This window comes from Melitaea cinxia, chromosome 9, assembly GCF_905220565.1.
Source record: "Melitaea cinxia chromosome 9, ilMelCinx1.1, whole genome shotgun sequence".
NCBI classification, from domain to species: domain Eukaryota; kingdom Metazoa; phylum Arthropoda; class Insecta; order Lepidoptera; family Nymphalidae; genus Melitaea; species Melitaea cinxia.
In genome coordinates, this window is record NC_059402.1 from 7,562,266 (window position 1) to 7,582,018 (window position 19,753).

General features: G+C 31.4%; 1 protein-coding gene across 1 annotated transcript in view; it reads left to right on the forward strand.

The window, feature by feature from the left end:
• The first annotated feature begins 6,160 nt into the window (after positions 1-6,160).
• Positions 6,161-19,753, forward strand: part of LOC123656749 — a 47,851-nt gene continuing 34,258 nt past the window's right edge. The window contains exon 1 of the mRNA XM_045592409.1: positions 6,161-6,616. Within this exon, the coding sequence (XP_045448365.1) occupies positions 6,565-6,616 (52 nt within the window). The 5' untranslated portion in view covers positions 6,161-6,564. The remainder of the gene's footprint in view (positions 6,617-19,753) is intronic.

Here is a 19,753-nt window from a genome sequence, read left to right on the forward strand (position 1 = left end):
CTGATCCCAAAATCTAATGAGATTTCATTCCCTTGTTCTTTTCCGAAGAGAAGATACCTTTACCAAACCTAGCAACATTTATGCTTAGCTATGCAGTACAGTACAATGTAATTACAGTTAAATTTATTAGATTTCGGAATTTATTAGATTATTAGGTCCCCTTATATAAAATTTATTAGATCCTCTTAATCTACAATTAGACATTAAAGTAATCGTATAAGGAAGAACTTCTTGTATAAGTTTTATAAAGTAGTCAAGTAGTCAGTAAATTGTTTACGAGATCAATTTACGTATGTTTGATATATTAAAAGTACCAGGTGTGAGAAGGCCTTATGTTCCACGTTCGTCATCTACGTCACAAACAACTTAGACACTTCCTATTTCTATAAGCGATCGAATTATAATTGCAAACTATGTCTAGTCGACCTTGCGCGTTGCGTGTACGCTTACAATTTGAGTATTTACCATAAACTATTTTTTATGATTGATTTAAATCTACTTTATTAATAAACCCTCAATTTTCTCACTAATATTTATGATACGGTAGAAAAAATTAACAATTTTATTAAATGAATTGACTATTTTATATTTTCAAACATTAATATGAAAATGACAAAGCTTAGTTTTATATTTCATATAGATTTCCTGTTTTCATTATATATTATTATAGATACTCGAAAGAGTTTATCACGTCCCAGACTTTAAATACGTAAGTACTCGTAGCTCGCGTATTAAATTTCATCGGTTTATATTTTTCAATCTTATCGTTTTAGTTGACACTTATCGGTTTTCTTCCTGTATCCTGACGACGTCTGCCGTTGCACGCATTAAGGGTTAATAAACTATTGTATTACATAATTTTTAACAAAAAAAAACCGACTTCAAACAGGAAACTAAAAAGTGAAAAATAAATTTACTAAGTACAAAGTAATTCGTATTTTGATTTAGTTAATCAGAAATGATTAAATAAATATTTTTTAATTTTGAAGTCGGTGCCAAGTAAAACAATAACTACTCTAGTATCTACTCGTAAGTTGTATTCAGTTTTCTTTCATAATTTGTTTCATTGACTATTAGTTTGAATACTGTTATTATTCTGTTATTGTTTTGATATATCTAATAATATTTTTTGTACTTGTTTGTTGTGTGTGTGTTGTTTGTATTTGTTATTATAGTCAGGTTGTTGTAGTATTTACTTGGCACCGACTTCAAAATTATAAAATATTATAATGGTACCAAACTAAGGATATCCCCTTACCAACAAAAAAAAATATCAAAATCGATACATCCAGTAGAAAGTTATACGGTATAATACAACGTAGGTCGACGAAAAAAGCGTTAAGTAAAAACGCATTATTAGATATAACTCGAAAAGTAGTTGTTAGATCTCAAATAAATTTAAATGGAACCAAATGACACACACCACCTTTCGATTAACAGAAAATTTGTCGAAATCGCTCCACCCAGTCAAGAGTTCTGAAGTAAAATACATTTAAAAAAAATACAGTCGAATTGAGTACCTCCCCCTTTTTTGGAAGTCGGTTAAAAATAATTAGCCAAATAAATCCAGCCGTTCTCGAGCCGTTCGAGTTGAAAAAGATGTAGGTATATTCTATATACTTACAAGAATTAAAACTTAAAAAGTCAAAAATTTATTTGGAAAACATTATTTTGCATCGAAATTGGTTTAGTAAAGGTTAGAATCATAAGCAGACTAACAAAATTGCAGTAAAATTAAATACGAGCAAAATAAAACGTATTTATTCAAGTTATAAATAAGTACTAATCAATTTTATTGTTTTAATAAAGAACAACATTGCAACACTGTCACCTTGCTGCAAACATTATAATATAATTTTTATAGAGGGTTTTTCACTGTTTTCTAAGATGTTATAATATATTTTCTTAACAATTGTTTTATCAAATGTTTAGTTATTTTTCTGTAAACAAGTAAAATAGTAATACGACTAGAATGTTCATTACTTTAACGATAGTAATTTGACCTTACGACATATTATATTTCTAATAAATCCTACTATTTTCATGAATGATAATAATTGTGTTTGCTCGCAAACGAAAATTACTGACTTCAATTACATCGACAAGTAATACAACGTAAGTAGACGAAAAAAATTAACAAACGCACTAGTCGTCACTACGATTGTCGAGGGTTTCCCTCAATTTCTCTGGGATTCCATCATCAGATCCTGGTTTCCTTATCATGGTACCCTTGGGATATCTCCTTTCCAACAATAAAAATGAAATAAAAGACGAAGTTATCCCCGAACATACTTACATATACGGTCGAATTGAGTAACCTCCTCCTTTTTTGAAATCAGTTAAAAAATAGCAATAGTCATTACTTCAATTACTAGCTCACTAATCGATTTAAAATATAAGATTTTATGTAGAGCCTGGATAAAATCCTGATATAATATAAATAATGTACAGAACATTACAATTTATTTTATTTTATACAATGTACACAAAAAAAAAAACAATTCAAATGTAATTCATAGTTTTTATTATCAGATTTATACTGATTTTGTTCATGAGTACTACAATACATACAGACTACGCGTGTGTCATTTTTAGTTCATTGACCAAATAAGTAGTGTCAATGATACGGAGGATGTTGGTTGTATAAATAAGATCATTTCAGATTAAAGACTGTACATTATTAATACTAAACACAGGTGTATCACTATCGGTCCAATACCTAGGTATGTATAACCTTGAAACTTAATACACGTATGCAGTACAGATCCGTACGTGTAATTCTTAATCAGCTACTTTTACTGTATCTTTGTGCAGCATATCGGAAACAATAACAAAGATAACAAAATATCAGGTACTTTTACAATATCAGATTTTATCTAATACGCATGTTATAAATAAGTTACTAGTGTAGCCTAGCCCTGCGCGCGTTTCTACGTTTTTTTTTTTTGGTCTTACCAACTCAGAAACCTTTGTGGGCTTCTCAACAACACTTTGACAAGATCATGGACATGATCAAATGCATAGTTTACGATTCTGTAAAGGGCATACAGACAAACATTCATTTTGATATTTTTTTAATTATTTTTTTTTATTCAACGAATTTAATTTGTTTAATAGAGCATTTTAGGGCTGGTTTCACCGGTTGTGTATAAAGATCATCCTACAAATAAATTACGAATAAACTTCAACCGCAGGAGGTAGAATACGCCATTGGTACCGTCATTACAGCCTATACAGTCCACTGCTGGACATAGGCCTCCACAAGTTTACGTCAAAAATAACGTGAACTCAGGTGTTTTGCCCATAGTCACCACGCTGGGCAGGCGGGTTAGTGACCGCAGTACTGGCTTTGTCGCACCAAAGACGCTGCTGCCCGTCTTCGGCCTGTGTATTTCAAAGCCAGCAGTTGGATGGTTATCCCGCCATCGGTCGGCTTCTTAATTTCCAAGATGGTTGTGGAGCCTTGTTATCCCTTAGTCGCCTCTTACGACACCCACGGGAAGAGAGGGGGTGGCTAAATTCTTTAGTGCCGTAGCCACACAGCACACCATTGGTACCGGTTTCTCCTCAATTAGTGATCTACAAAGTTTAGATTGACATTTAGGAACAGAAATATCTCATGAATATATTAGAAAGAATTCCATGGTAAAAATTAATAATATTTCACAAACTTTTATTTGTTGGGTAGCGTAATATAATAAATTCACAATAGGTAAAACTGGCCCTTAGAAAAAAAAGTAATCTTAATATTTTTTGGGCGTATACCTATGCCAATTTTGATTGATGAGTTGAAGGATTCAGAAGTAGTTTCTAAGTTAGAAGTTACACACACACACACACACACACACATATATATATATATATATATATATATATATATATATATATATATATATATATACATATTTATTTATTTATTTTTATTTTAAATTAACATCGACGGCTCTAAATCCCATGTATTTTGTTTTATTTATAAAATTATTTATAATATAAGATAAATAAGCAAAAAATTACACACATATTATAAAACAATAAGTTGAAATCTTATAAAATGCATATCTGAGATATGGCCAAAGACTAAACGCTTGATTTCGAAAACATGCTATTTATTTGTGAATTAGGCTTCCTGAGCTGAACGCATTAACATAACGTGATGATCGAAAACCCTATTTTTCTGTTATACTCAAACTCTATAGAGTTTAGAAATCGAAACTGAAGATTAATATTTACAAACATCAACCCTGTTGCATACATGCACTCATTTAACCGATTTCAAAAACAGGTCATAACTTTAACTGGATGTACCGATTTTGATTCTTCTTTTTGTATACGAAAGCTGGTTCTTATTGTGTGGTCACATTTAATTTCTTTATTTTAATTTGACCGAGATCCGACGAACGGTATTTGAGTTATTACTAATTATATGTGTGTATTTGATTATTTTTACTTATTTTGTCTACTGCCCACTAAAAGAATAAATTATTTTATAGTGAGCTTTGAGCAATCTTTTAATGAATATTAGTTGATGTTCACAAGTTGTAGTCGAGAGTCCTTATAGGTACCTATATTAAATAAATAATTGTGTTTGCTCGCAAACGAAAAAAAAAACCGACTTCAATTACATCGACAAGTAATACAACGTAGATCGACGAAAAAATAGTCAAGCAACTACGCGTTATCCAAGATTACTCAAAAAGTAGTTATCAGATCTCGATAAAATTTATATGTGGCCACATGATAAACATCAGCTTTCGATTAAATTAAAAATTATCAAAATCGGTATACCCAGTAAAAAGTTATTGTGGATTTTCGAGAGTTTCCCTCGATTTCTCTGGGATCCCATCATCAGATCCTAGTTTCCTTATCATGGTACCAAACTAGGGATATCCCCTTTCCAACAAAAAAAGAATTATCAAAATCGGTACATCCAGTAGAAAGTTATACGGTATAATACAACGTAGGTCGACGAAAAAAGCGTCAAGTAAAAACGCATTATTAGATATAACTCGAAAAGTAGTTGTTAGATCTCAAATAAATTTAAATGGGACCAATTGGCACACACCACCTTTCGATTAAAACAAAATTTGTCGGTCGGTCGAAATCGGTCTACCCGGTCAAAAGTTCTGATGTAACATACATAAAAAAAAAAAAAATAGTCGAATTGAGAACCTCCTCCTTTTTTGGAAGTCGGTTAAAAATCGCCCCCGAGCCTCTACACTACGGCACCATTTTTTTTCTAGATCTCTTACCGCCCAACGAATCCTATTATACAAAAATTAAAATAAAATACTGGATCAGACTGTTTTACGTTTTAGATAATTCACGAAACTTCACTTCAATATTTTCCCTCGTTTATAATATACTAGCTGTGCCCCGCAGATTCACCCGTATAATTTGAGGAAAAAATTCCTTGATAAATGGATTATCCAACTCAAAAAGAATTTTTAAATTCGAACCTGTTGATTCCTTAGATTAGCGTGTTCCAACAAACTTTTCAGCTTCATAATATTAAAAGAGACATGCAAATTAAAGGTCTACTGATCACGAGTCATAATTATGTGCAGTGTCGTGGAATAAAACATGACATGTGTAGTATGTACTACAAATTAGAACTCTCTTAAACCTGAAGTTAGAATCGATGGTTACTGAACAACTTTGCTCCAGCTTTAAATGCCTAAGACTATTTTTAAGTTAGTTTCTTAGAACGTCCATTTCATGAGGTGTTATCCTTTCTTTTGCAACTACATACTATAAGATAGTTGGCTGTTCATTTTTATTAGTGCTGAATAAATTATTACCCATACCCATTTATTTTAGTGAAATTAAAATAATATATATCTTGTGATATAACGAAAGTGATTCTTGCTTTGAATGTGAAAGTTTTTACTATTATCAAAATACAATTAATACAAATATTCATGTCGTTGAACTCTTTTATACAGTAACATTTGTTAATTGATTGTTATAAAACGTTTAAAGAACATGTTTTCCAGTTAACATGTGATAACGTAAACGTTAACGTGTCATACGTTTCCATTATAGTGTACATTTGCGGATCTCAAATTGTAATTTCACGCGTATTAAATATTCGATTTAATATAGCTCCGTCAATTTCATCAACGGTAACAATCTCATCACGAAGCGAAATTCGTCTAGTTTAAATATCCGATTCAATCGTCGTAGCCGTTGGCGCGCTCGTACGCGCGGCAGTCACTGGAGGGCGCCCGCATCGGCTGCACGTTGCGCCGCGCCTCACGCATTGTACACGCGCGCGACGCTACCGTTAAACACGACCGTCCTCTCAGACGTACCGTCCGGTACGATGACTGTCCACAAACGTGGACACGCACTCCCAGCTTTCTACGCTCCAACGGTACAGTGGCGACCGCAATCTAAGCCGTTACATTAACTTGTTTACAACGCTACTGTTTACTAGACATCTAAAGCTTTTCCCGGCAATTAAAATCAACTAAATCGTCCCATACGCGTATTGACTAGAACGTTGCGAAACTTTAGAAGTGAAGTTTAAAAATAAATTTGCTTGTGTGGGGAGTGACGCTCGAAATGTGTTCGTGCAGCAAGTTCTACGACTTTTGGAAAAACTCATGCGGTGCAGGTGAGCTATACTTCAAGAGTCAAGTCGTACTTTCTAATGATAGCAAAACGTAAACAGGAGTATTTACTCCTGTTAACGTTTTGCCACACGAATTTCAACTTTATTAATTGTTAAGTATTAGGTATTTAAAAATAAAATTCTATTTTAAATGTATTATTGCGACAAAAAAGCCTTCATATACTATCTATTGTTTTATTAATTACCTTAATAGTTTAATTATTTTATAATTATTATTCAAAGTGGATCGTTAGTTTAATTATATTTATATCTTCTAAACATTAACTTGATAATAATTAATTTTGACGTTTATCGAAGTGCGAAATTTTGAAAATGTAATGAACTTGAAAACTATATTGAAACGGCTGTGTAATAAGAATTTATTAAGAGGAGAGATTGTGTTCCGCGTCACTAACACTCAGGGTCACCAGCATCATGAATGGGCATGTTTATAGTACCCGGTTCTTAGCAAGCTACTTTGTAATCACTTTATCTGAATTTAGGTAAAAGTTCTGAAATCCAGAATCCTTAATATTTTTTTTTATGGAAATTGTTGGATTTTTTTTAATAATCTTATTCTCTACTCTTTGTATAGCTATTACTACCTATTTATTAATTCGTTAATCACTTTCTTTATAAAAAAACAATACCTCACGTAAAACGATCAAAACGAACACATTGTGATATTTACTGTACCTTGACACTCTTACCACACTAAGAAGCGGTAATCCAATATGAATTGCAGTGTCTATTTCTCACAATAGCTTGATATGCACCTTTTGCAATGTGAACGGCACAAAGAGATTGACATCACTCATAAGTAAGGTCGCGAGCCAGGACTATATATTTATCTTGTTTAATTCTGATAAAAAGAAGGAATAAAGCAGTTAAAACCAGTTCAAGTTGGTCATTTATAAAGTTGAGTTGATTTCTCGCTCTGTCGAATGCTAAGTTGCTGGCCTCGGTCTCTAGCGGCATGTCCTTCACCATTTTTCAGTTCATTTTAACTCAACGAAATCAGCTGATTATCTCAATCGCTGAGATTCAAGAGCAAACTAATTTATGGAGTGCTGCCAAAACAGTGCAAAAGAATGACGCATTCTCTGACGATAGTAATGGGTGTAACGTATTAGTGGCCCATTTGCTAGTGGGTAAATATTTAAGCAAAGTGACGGACCTGCGTTTATACAACTTTAAAATATAAGAAACCTTAGTCATATTTCTTGGACTAATCTCCTATTTTACCATATAGGATTTCCGCAAACAATGGAATACTTATTTATATTATATGGAATCAAAAGCCTAAAAATAAAAATGAAGCTAAAATTTCTACTTCCGATATGAACGGAATACACTTAAGATATATTGAGGCGTAAAAATTACATTAACACTGGACTAATTATTTATTATTTACTTATTTATTTTTAATCAATACCTAACCTGGATTTATAATAAAGGTTAAAATAATATTTGTAAAGAATCTCATCAGATCACGTCTAGTTAATATTTTAGACTATTTAATAAGGTGACGTATATAACCTGTTATAGTTCAAAAAAAACTATATTTTTTCTCATTGAACGAAACCCCATAACTTCTATTAACTCTACCATCGCTATGCATGTTCTTTTAGATGCCTGCATGGGCGTTTTTAACCGACTTCCAAAAAAGGAGGAGGTTCTCAATTCGACTGTATTTTTTTTTAATAACTATGTTTCTCGAAAAATCGCTCTAGCATCTCATTGAAAAATTTGTTACTCACAATCATTTCATTTTATATAGCTGACCAGGCGAACTTCGTACCGCCATATTTTTTTTTTCTTAAATATAATAATTACATAACATATTAAAATAAAATATAGCCGATCTTTCAAGTTGGACCAAACTGCACACGGTGTGCAAATTTGATTGAAATCGATGAATCGCGTCATTTATATATACATATTAAGATGATTCCTGAGAGATTCCTACCCCGTAACTATTATGGTTAGATATATCTATAAATTATTTTAGCGATTTCCGCAGAGGTTTCTTGTAAAACATAAGTTGTTCTGTGTTACATATTAATAATATAAATAAATATCTAATTCATATATGAAAAGATGTATCGTAAAAGTATGTTCATTTCGGTGGTTTTAAGCTTTCAAACTTGACCTAGGGAAGAAGTAACTGAGCTTTGTTAAATCAGCCCTCTCCGTGATGAATTCGACGACAATCTTTACAAGCTCACCCTTTTGATTTCTGTAACTAATGTATATTATGTTACTGTTGAGACCCTTACTTAGACGGCAGACAGTATAGTACGATAGCCAGTATAAACTGTTAATATTTATCCATACTAATATTATAAAGAGGTAAAGTTTCTAAATTTGTTTGTTTGTAGGGGGGTAATCTTCGCAAATACTGATCCGATCATGAAAATTCTTTCACTAACAGAAAGCTACACTATTCAGGGGTGATATAAGCTATAGTTTATTGTTATTTAACAAAACTCCTGTGAAAAATAATAGTATATGTAAATCAAGTCGGAGAAATACGAGCGAAATGAAAACTTTTCTATATATTTGCATTACAAAAATAGTAGTAGAAATAAATGTATTGTACATTAAAAACATTCTTGACATATCGTTAATGGGTCACATTCACCATTCAATCACTCACCAATCACTCAGTCAATCACCATTGAGCTGACTTAGTTTTTTTATCATACTCGTACCTATCAAATCCAATATTCTGAGTTAACTAATTGCGTTAGTTAAAACAAAACACTTAAGAAAGTAAGCTCTATTTAATATCAAAATTAAAATAGGAGGTAGGTACAGTAGAGATGATCGATTCTTGCCCAGTGATCTATAAAATTTATTGATCAATGAGCAGTAGGTAATAAAGTTACATACTTTTTAAAATATAAAGTTTTTACGTACAACCCGGTTTAAAAATTTGTACTGGAATAATGCGCTTTCAATCCACGACGCTGGTTATTTATTGGATACGGTGTGGTTAGCTACAAAACATCAGAATAAAGTTAAATGGTGATATGAAAAACTATAGATTATCATGTGGTTACATAACATGTTGCTAATCTATGATTTTTCTGGTCATAATTTAGGTAGTCATTGTAAAGAATATTCCTTCCATTCAAACCCTACCAAAATAGATTTAGGTTCGATAACTATTATGGAACAATGTAGCTAATAATACGTCGTAATAGAATTCAAAAACTCCGTCATTTAACCGTCTAATTGACTGCCTGTTAAACGGAGTGACAGTCTAGTCGCTTTAATTATTCAACATCTCCATCTGGGAGGTATCAAAGAAATTGTCGCCGCCCTGTCTGTTACAGTACTCTCATTAAACAAGATTTCCTGGTCATTTACAATATAAAAAGAAACTGTCTACAATTTTCTTTTTATATGAATAGGTATTTTGTGGTTTCACCCGTAAACAATTTGTTATTTCTGAATAAGGTAACTCTGAAATTTTGGGGAGTTTATACATTGGGAAAAAAAAACATTTTTCTTTGTATAAACAAACAAAGTTTTAGCGCGAAAATATATATTTTGTCGGTACTCATAAGTAGAAACTGATAATAAAAAAAATCACTGAAGTAGGGCACAGCAGGAATTTCCTGCTCACAATATGAAGCAGCCCGACTGGGGTAGTACCTCGACCTTACACAAGACCACAGCTAAATAATACTGTTTTCAAGCAGTATTGTGTTCCTGTTGGTGAGTAAGGTGACCAGAGCTCCTGGGGGGATTGGGGATCGGGTCGGCAACGCGCTTTCGATTCTTCTGGTATTGTAGGCGTCTATAAGCTACGGTAATCTCTTACCATCAGGTGAGCGCTTGTTTGCCGACCTAGTTGCAAAAATTATTTTCAAAAATTTACATCATGTTATTGTATATTTGTATTTTTATACTAAGTAATTTTTTGTTTTGAGCAAAATAATAATTAATTAAGTGAACGAAAATTGAATCCAAATTACTGTTTTCTGCATCTGATATACCTAATTACTTTTAATGAGATTAAATTGATTTCTTTAAAAATAATTTTATTTCAAATTAATCTACTACCGGTTCAGTAAAGCGTTTTTACTAACAAAAGTAACATGACGTAAAAAAAAAACTAAACTAAAAATTAATTCTTTTATTAAATCATGCTTTATTGATTTCTAAAAGACAGTAAGTAATAGAGTAAGAAGTATATTCTTAGTTAATCTTATTTACATATGATATATAGGATATATGGCTGCGATAAATAATATTTAAGCATTTTATATAACCCCTGAAAGAGTCAACTCCAAGGTTTTAAATAACTCGAATTTTTAAGCAATATAAATATCGCTTCAATGTCTGCCACAAAGCAATAAACAAATTTTCCACTAAAGTTTTAAGTGTTGTTCCCAAGAGTACTATGCTTTCTGCAAATGTTTAATTACGTTAAGTGTCGCGAATTCTAAATTTTCACACCTAAAATAGATCCTTGTGGAATACCCATATGGTGGAATAGACACTCCTATGTCTATAGGGACTAAAGATTTTGAACAAATTTGAAATCATTGTTTCATAAATGATTGATTAATTCATGAAATAATTATTACAATCGTCTAATCATTCTAATTCCTTTTACCTTCTGGCAAGATACAATCAAACGCTTTTAATAGGTCAAGAATACATCTATATAATTCCAGGATTTCTCGCAGTCATTTTATATACGCATAGACATAGGAGTATAAAGACCATTTCCGGCTTCTGCTTTTAAAAAAAATGTCGTCATAGTCAACTACTTAAATAATAATTGATTTAAATATTTTTAACCGACTTCCAAAAAAGGAGGAGGTTCTCAATTCGACTGTATTTTTTATTTATTTATTTATGTATTGTACATCAGAACTTTTGACCGCGTGGACCGATTTCGACATTTTTTTTTTTTTTTATCGAAAGGTGGTGTGTGTCAATTGGTCCTATTTAAATTTATTTGAGATCTAACAATTGCTTTTCGAGTTATATCTAATAATGCGTTTTTACTTGACGCTTTTTTCGTCGACCTACGTTGTATTATGCCGCATAACTTTCTACTAGATACGGCTTTCGATTAAATTAAAAATCATCAAAATCGGTACACCCAGTAAAAAGTTATGCGGATTTTCGAGAGTTTCCCTCGATTTCTCTGAGATCCCACCATCAGATCCTGGTTTTCTTATGATGGTACTAAACTAGGGATATCTCCAACAAAAAAAGAATTATCAAAATCGGTTCATAAACGACAGAGTTATCCCCAAACATACATTAAAATATATATGTATATATACGGTCGAATTGAGTAACCTCCTCCTTTTTTTTTAATTCGATTAAAAATAAAAAGTATTTTTTTTTTAAATAATAGTAATACACGGGTCGAAGACGGGCAGCAGCGTCATCGGTGCGACAAAGCCAGCCCTAACCTGCGGTCACCAACCCGCCTGCCCAGCGTGGTGAATATGGGCAACACACATGAGTTCACGCCATTTTTGTCGAGAACTTGTGGAGTGTGATAAAGGCCTATGACCAGCAATGGACTGTGATAGGCTGAAATGATAATGATGATGATGAAAAAGGCTTTTTAAATTTTAATTATGTAATTTGAAGTAACGTTTTCTACTGAAAATTGGTATAATGTGAGTAAGATAAATTTATTATAGTATAATCGTTTTGATTAGGATGATTTTAAATCGATGCTTTCTCGCTATGCATTGGTTATTTATGAAAAGAAATATTCAAACATATTCCAATTCTGATTTATATTGCTAATAGAGATTATGATAAAAAATAATGCCTTAAAAAATTTACACTGATAACAAATTACGCTACATTATATATCACCGTGTAGTTGTTTGAAAAATAAATGTGAGGAAAGTAACACAAACAGGCATATATATGGTGTACCTACCTTGAATCCAGGTACAAATCTCTTTAGCACTTTGTGACGCAAGTGAATCCCTGCAATTTCCTCAATAATGTGTGCAAACAAGGAGGATTAAGACATTCAGTATTCTAGAATTCACAACGTTGCTTGGGTTTTACGTGTAGTTACTGCTGTCGCGTTTTACTAAATTCATTTTACAACCTTTTAGATATGAAAAGATATAAGATATAATGGCTTTATATATCAACGTTTTGTTATTATCTTTTGATGATAATTTTATTGTGGTAAAATAATGACGCATTGTGGATTCAAATATTATGAGTGATATAAACTTAATTGTATTGTGCTAAGTTTTTTTTTAATCGTATTTACGTTATACAATTGGAATTATTTCGATTATTCTAGAAAAATGTGCTTTTCAAGGTTAACATTATTGCTATTGATTTAATGAACGCTTACACTCTGGAGGACCGTTCTTCGTTTAAAGTAAGTATGTTTATTAAAACGTTATTGAAATACCAAATATTAATTTAGTAGAATTAAATATCTCTCGTGTGAGAAATATATAATGACAAGTGTAAAATATTATGTCAAACGTCAACAACGATCGGCTTTATTGAAATTTGTTTGTTTTTTTAAAGGCTCATTTTTGTTATATTTTACTGTAAATAAATAGAAACACAAAATTAGTGTATTTTTTAATTTTAATATAATTTATAACTATTTACAATTTAAAAATTTAATAAATTGAAACAAAAGCAAAGCTTAGCCTCGTTTTAAAAAAGTAAGTTAGGTAATTACTTTTTTAACCTTCATGAATAGCTATTGGCAATGTATAGTATAGTTACAGTATGTGTATAATGTAGTTAATTATACATACATAAACTCATTGTTTTCAGTTACCTCCATCTTAACATGTAAATGAAATATAGATTGGCATATTGCGACCAAGTATGTACGCTTAGGTCAGGTTTAAATAATGGTGTTATTATAAAATGGAATAGGCATAAGCATTTAATCAGATGTCGTAAGCAACATTTCTAATCGTGTTCGGTCACAGTCGATCGCACTATTCGAAATCGTCCCCCGCGAAATCCATTCGTTTCACTCAGGCAGGTCGTGTCTTAAGTACTTCTTGTTTAAAGTCTTTGTAATATAAGATCCTACATAGTAACTATAAATATCTTAAAAGGTTTAAAGATATATTATAATTATTTTAAAAAAATTGACAAGTATATCAAAAATTACTCAAAATGTACTCATCAAATTTAAATAAATTTCACCGAGACATTGCGACAAGTACCAGCAATCTCCTCTATTGAATTTTGTTAAAAATAATCATAGAAATCGGTCTACCCAATAAAAAGTTATGAGGTGTTAACAACGACGAACGACGAAAAAGTGGTCAAGTAAATTATACGCATTAGGAGAGATTATTAAAAAAGTACTTGAAAAAACTCTATTTAATTTTAATGGGATCACATGTTACGCACTATCTTTAACATACCTACATCAAAAAATACAGTCGAATTGAGCATCTCCTCCTTTTTTGGAGTCGATTTAATTTGTAATATATTTAATCCTAATGATCTGAAAGAGTTGGTAAATGCAATAGAATCAAGGATCAATATACGTGAAGAGGCTTGGAGGTGTTTGTTGCATTGGTTAGGTCATCTATTTAAATGTAAAAATATTAAGACAGGATATCATGCTCAGAAATTACTCATATGTGAAAAGACGTAGGTGTAAAGAAATCATCATTCATCATTACATCATTACAGCCTATACAGTCCACTGCTGGACATAGGCCTCCACAAGTTTACGCCAAAAATAACGTGAACTCATGTGTTTTGCCCATAGCCACCACGCTGGGCAGGCGGGTTGGTGACCGCAGTACTGGCTTTGTCGCACCGAAGACGCTGCTGCCCGTCTTCGGCCTGTGAATTTCAAAGCCAGCAGGTGGATGGTTATCCCGCCATCGGTCGGCTTCTTAAGTTCCAAGGTGGTTGTGGAACCTTGTTATCCCTTAGTCGCCTCTTACGACACCCACGGGAAGAGAGGGGGTGGCTAAATTCTTTAGTGCCGTAGCCACACAGCACGTGTAAAGAAATAGTAGTAGGTATTAATTTTTTGACAAACAATGTGATATAACGGTTCCCTAGTCTCTTTTTCTGTATGTGTATCAGACACTGTAATTATAAACATTCCATTACTAAATCGAATAAATATTTTAGCGTGATATACCAAGGTTACAAATTGCTCGTTATAAGACACTTTTTAAAAACTGCTGTGTCGTACTCATGAATACGTAAAACCCATAGCAGTAACAATGTTTCGAATAACAGACACGCTAGCCGATAATAAATTAAAACGATATTCATCTACCAATCGATTTTTATTCCTTACGATACAATCAGCAGATGTAACTCGTTCAAAAAATCAAATTTGACCGTTAATAACACTATTTAATTTGCATGTTTTGTCCTCGAAATTCGCATTATTTCCGGGTTTAATAAAGACGCAATTTGTTTGTAATAATATCTTAAGAATAACTTGTCGTTGACAAGTATGTAAAAAAAAAAAAACAAGAATTATAGGCAGATTTATATGGAAATTATCATATCCTATTTAAGAAGTTTGAATATGATGAACGTATAATTAACACTCGACAAGTAAATTTGTCTTAATAAGTCTGTTGACTGTTCCGTTCAAGGTTTCATGTAACATTTTTTTTTATAAAGTTATATTATATTCGGTTATATTTGGCGGGAAATAAATTAAAAAGAAGTGACCAGTTAAACGAAGTTGCAGGCGTTAATTTAAGTATGTATATTTTTTCACAATCTGTCCACATCAAATTCTGAAGTAAAACAAGTTGACCTCTATTTTTAACTTAAAAGAGTTCTTAAAAGCTTTAAAAATGTATTTTTTTTTTCATGTAATATATGTATTTATTTAAATATGTCTCATAGGCGGTATTAACAATTAAAAAAATTAAAAAGAATACGTAATTTTATTTAAATGAAAAAAAAAAAAAAGATTTAGAGAATAAAAACATCTGATTCCAACCATACTATATTTATTTTTTGTGTTCGCCGAAGCAGCTGCCATCACCGGTATCAAATCGAAACCAAAGCTACGAAGCCTGCTTCTGTCTGTACTTTTCTTCCACATAAAAAAAAAAATTCATGCCTTTCCCCAACAGCAAACATTAAGCATGCTTTATGATAAGACAAATACAAAAACTATATTTTCTTGTGTTGTATAACATGCACATCTATACCTACATTAGTATACCACTAATAATAAATTATGAAACTTATTAATCTGTTCCAAAACAGAGTTCCTCATTAAAATGTTTCATCCACCCATAAATGTTAATATTTTTATTTATATAAGATATTGTCATTGTATCTTATTTTTACGAGTATATTGCGAACACGCTGGAATAAATATCGTCTGTTAACTTTATTTTTTATTCAGCCTTACCTGTCTTAAGATGCAAGGAATATATTATTATTGAGAGAATATGTAACAACACTATATGGAGATATGAATACAATCAACTTATACAAGATTATATTTAAAAACAAAATGTTTGGTTGTAAATTTTTTCTCATAGTCACAGACCATGCATGACTTATGACCTAATCAAGACAATAATTTTAAATTGCAGAAAATTAGCTTAATAGAAGATGCGTCGTTCTTGAAGATGATAAATTTCATAACTTTTTAATAATTTTTAAGACTTTTACACTTATCAGAATGTGTTTGTTTGAGTAAAATTAATTGTACTACAAATGACAATATTCGAAATAGAAATAGTTGGTTGGATCACAATTTGACAGTAATAAATTCTTCCTTACAAAATATTCAATATCTACCGTTTTAATAGTCTAATCACGTCGCTGTATACTGCATTCGAAAATGTATCTTAATATTTTAGCATTAAGGTTGTCATTATTGCAGCATAGCTACATTTTTTATTACATTAACATTAGATGCATATAAAAAGTATATATTAAGAAACTCATCTACATTGTATGTTTCAATTTTTAATGTTACTAAATAAATATTGTGTAAAGAAAAACAATTACATTTAGTTAACAGTAAGTGAATAAAAAATGATAATAGGGATAAAATATGGAAGTTTTTACTTCTTCTCTTGGCTATCCAGTTGAACTGCTTTGCGTGCTACGCAGTTGAGACTGCCCTCTGAATTAGAGAACTTCAGTTTGGTACGAATACCAAAAAACGCATCATAGATACTTCCATACACTAAGTTAATAATGAAGTTGTATTGTTTTGCAACGCATTGTTTTGATGGTAAAATATCAAAATAATGATAATAATAAATTTTCTTTATTATATACCAAGGACAAATACAATATTTTTAGATTCAGAACATACGAGTAATTTTAGCTTTTTAAAATTGGCGATCCTATCCGCTAAAAAGCGATCTCTACCAGACAACCGTGTTGCGGAGGACACCATGTTCAGTGAATACAGACAGGCATAGGTGTAGTTACAATTAGTAAGATAATATTATTGTATACTTATATAAATAATAAAAATAAACATAACATAATATTTCTTATAATACATATGAATAACTAAGAAATATATATATATATATCGACACACAGGTACATCCTAACCAATATAGACCTTAATAAGTGAGACCAAATTATGGGTCGTTAAATTTATGATTTAATTAACTAGGAAATTATGTGCTGGTTCTACTTCCGACTACATTCAAACAAATAATAGCAAATGTGCAGTGATAAAGGCTTACTATACCTGTAGTCTTTTACATGTTTTACACTAAAAAGTTTATTCACAAAAAACTTTATTCACGTGATTTTGTATGTTTATCTCATTCTTCTATATGTGTATGTATGCTTGCTGTATTTATATGCTTTTATGTATGTATAATTATATTTACCACAACTTACTTTTGCACAATCCGGCACTTTGTTACTAATAATCTCCTTTTACCTGCCGGCCTAGCATGCATACAACGAGATATCTCTTGACGAGAGAGAGAGTTAATGTCTACATCGCGTATTTTCTCGATTACCCTAACATGCGCACTACGAGAGACAAAATTCTCTTCCGAAGACTTCGCCTTGTCGAGTAGAGAAACATTATCAACCATAATCCCAACTGAATATCATTCTTATATCTTATGTCGTAAAGTTGAATTTACAAGGTTATTGACCAATTTCAAACGAGTGACACATGTTTTATTTAACAATGTTCTCGGCCTTTTGGCTAAGATAAAAAGTGTATATCTAATTTAAAAAATCTAATATGGAAAATAAAACGGCGTAAGTAAATGAATTTAATTATATATGTAAAACAATATGCTCGTGTTGTGCTTTATATCTTGTCGCACATTAGATAATTGTAATTCTATCACGCATTGTTTTTTTTTTTAATTTTTAAAATTTTTTGAATTTTTGATTTTTTTTTTTTTGATTATTGATTTTACTTTTATTCTATTTAATTTTATTTTTAGTTATTGATTTTTTTAATATAATTTTGTTTTGTTTTTTATTCTGAATGTTGTCTTGTCTTGTTGTACTAACCCAATATGGACTTATACTTTGGTCTGAAATAAAGTATTATTATTATTATTATTATTTAGAATAAGAAGCAACAGGGCGCAAATACGTTTTTTGTGTCATTATATGCACACTTCACTCGACTTTTCGCATTTCCCGCTCTTCGTATACCGAAATTATATAATTATAATAGGGAAACGCCATGGTATACAAAAAATAGGCACCCGGTTTTATTTATTTTTTATTTATCGTCTTTCTCGTCGATAATATTGAAGACGAGAAGTTTCTCTTCCTAAAACGACAAAATTCGACAAAATTACGATGTCATGTTAGCTTCCGTAGAGATAAATATCACAGATCACTAAAATTTAATGATTATCTCTTCTTGACGTAACGAGAAGAGTATCGCGTGCACGCATGTTAGCTACTGTAGACATAGAGAGATAATACGAGAAAAGGGGTAGACAAAATTTTGTCGTGGCGCGCATGCTAGGCCGGCTGGTGTCGTCTGGAAGAGATTGCTTAAAGCAATAAGACCGCCTTTGCATGCTGTCATTGTAACTACTTTTTCTTTAATTTTATTTCTGTACTGCTGTAATTTTTCCTTTTTTTACTACGTAAAAGTGTTTGACTATATTTATGCAAGAATAAATAAATGTAAAATTTTATTTATACAAAATATTATACATATTTACAAATAAATAAACATAAATAAATAAATAAATAAAAAGGTGAAAAAATAGAAAGGTGCAAAAGAAAGTATCAAAATATAGTTAAATATTTTATGCGTTCTAGAAATATGAACATCTCTTTCTAGTTTCAGTGCGTTAGGCTTTGATATAATGACAACCACTTATAGATCGTTCAACTCATCTCGGCGCATGGCACTATGTCTTAGAAGTACCTACTTGTAAATATCCAACTTTGAGTTGTGTGACAGTAACGCATCCTTGTTCTTCCGAGCTCCATACGTGACTTCGTGGATTAATGTTAAATCGATATACTACTGGAAATGTTTCTTTTTTTAAGTCAATAAATTAAATGTAAAATTTCGTAGATTAATTCAGGGTGTAATTACAAGAACATATTAAATAACTGGTAAGAGAACACTGCTTTAGGCGATTAAAAACGTTCTCAGCAGCATTTTATCTTTAACAAACGTTTTCTACTTAATAAAAGAATGTTAGACTTTCGTTTGTTAAAGGCTCACCAAAAAACCAGGATCTGATAATGGGATCCCAGAGAAATCGAGGGAAACTCGAAAATCCGCATAACTTTTTACTGGATGTACCGGTTTTGATAATTTTTAATTTAATCGAAAGCCGATGTTTATCATGTGGTCATATTTAAATTTAATCGAGATCTGATTACAACTTTTGGAGTAATCTTTGATAATGCGTATTTACTTGACATTTTTTTTGGCTACCTACGTTGTATTACTTGTCGATATACCTAATTGAAGTCGGTTTTTCTTCGCTTGCCTGCAAACAAAATTATATGACATACCGATATTTAAGGGGAGAATTACATATATATAGACATTTTTATGAATAAATCCATTATTGTATATTCCTATTCCTAAATCTTCTCCTTATCTAGCACCAGCTTTCGTAGTTTGCGCACTCTTCCTGGACTTTTTTTTAAACTACATCAGGAAATAAAGTCATA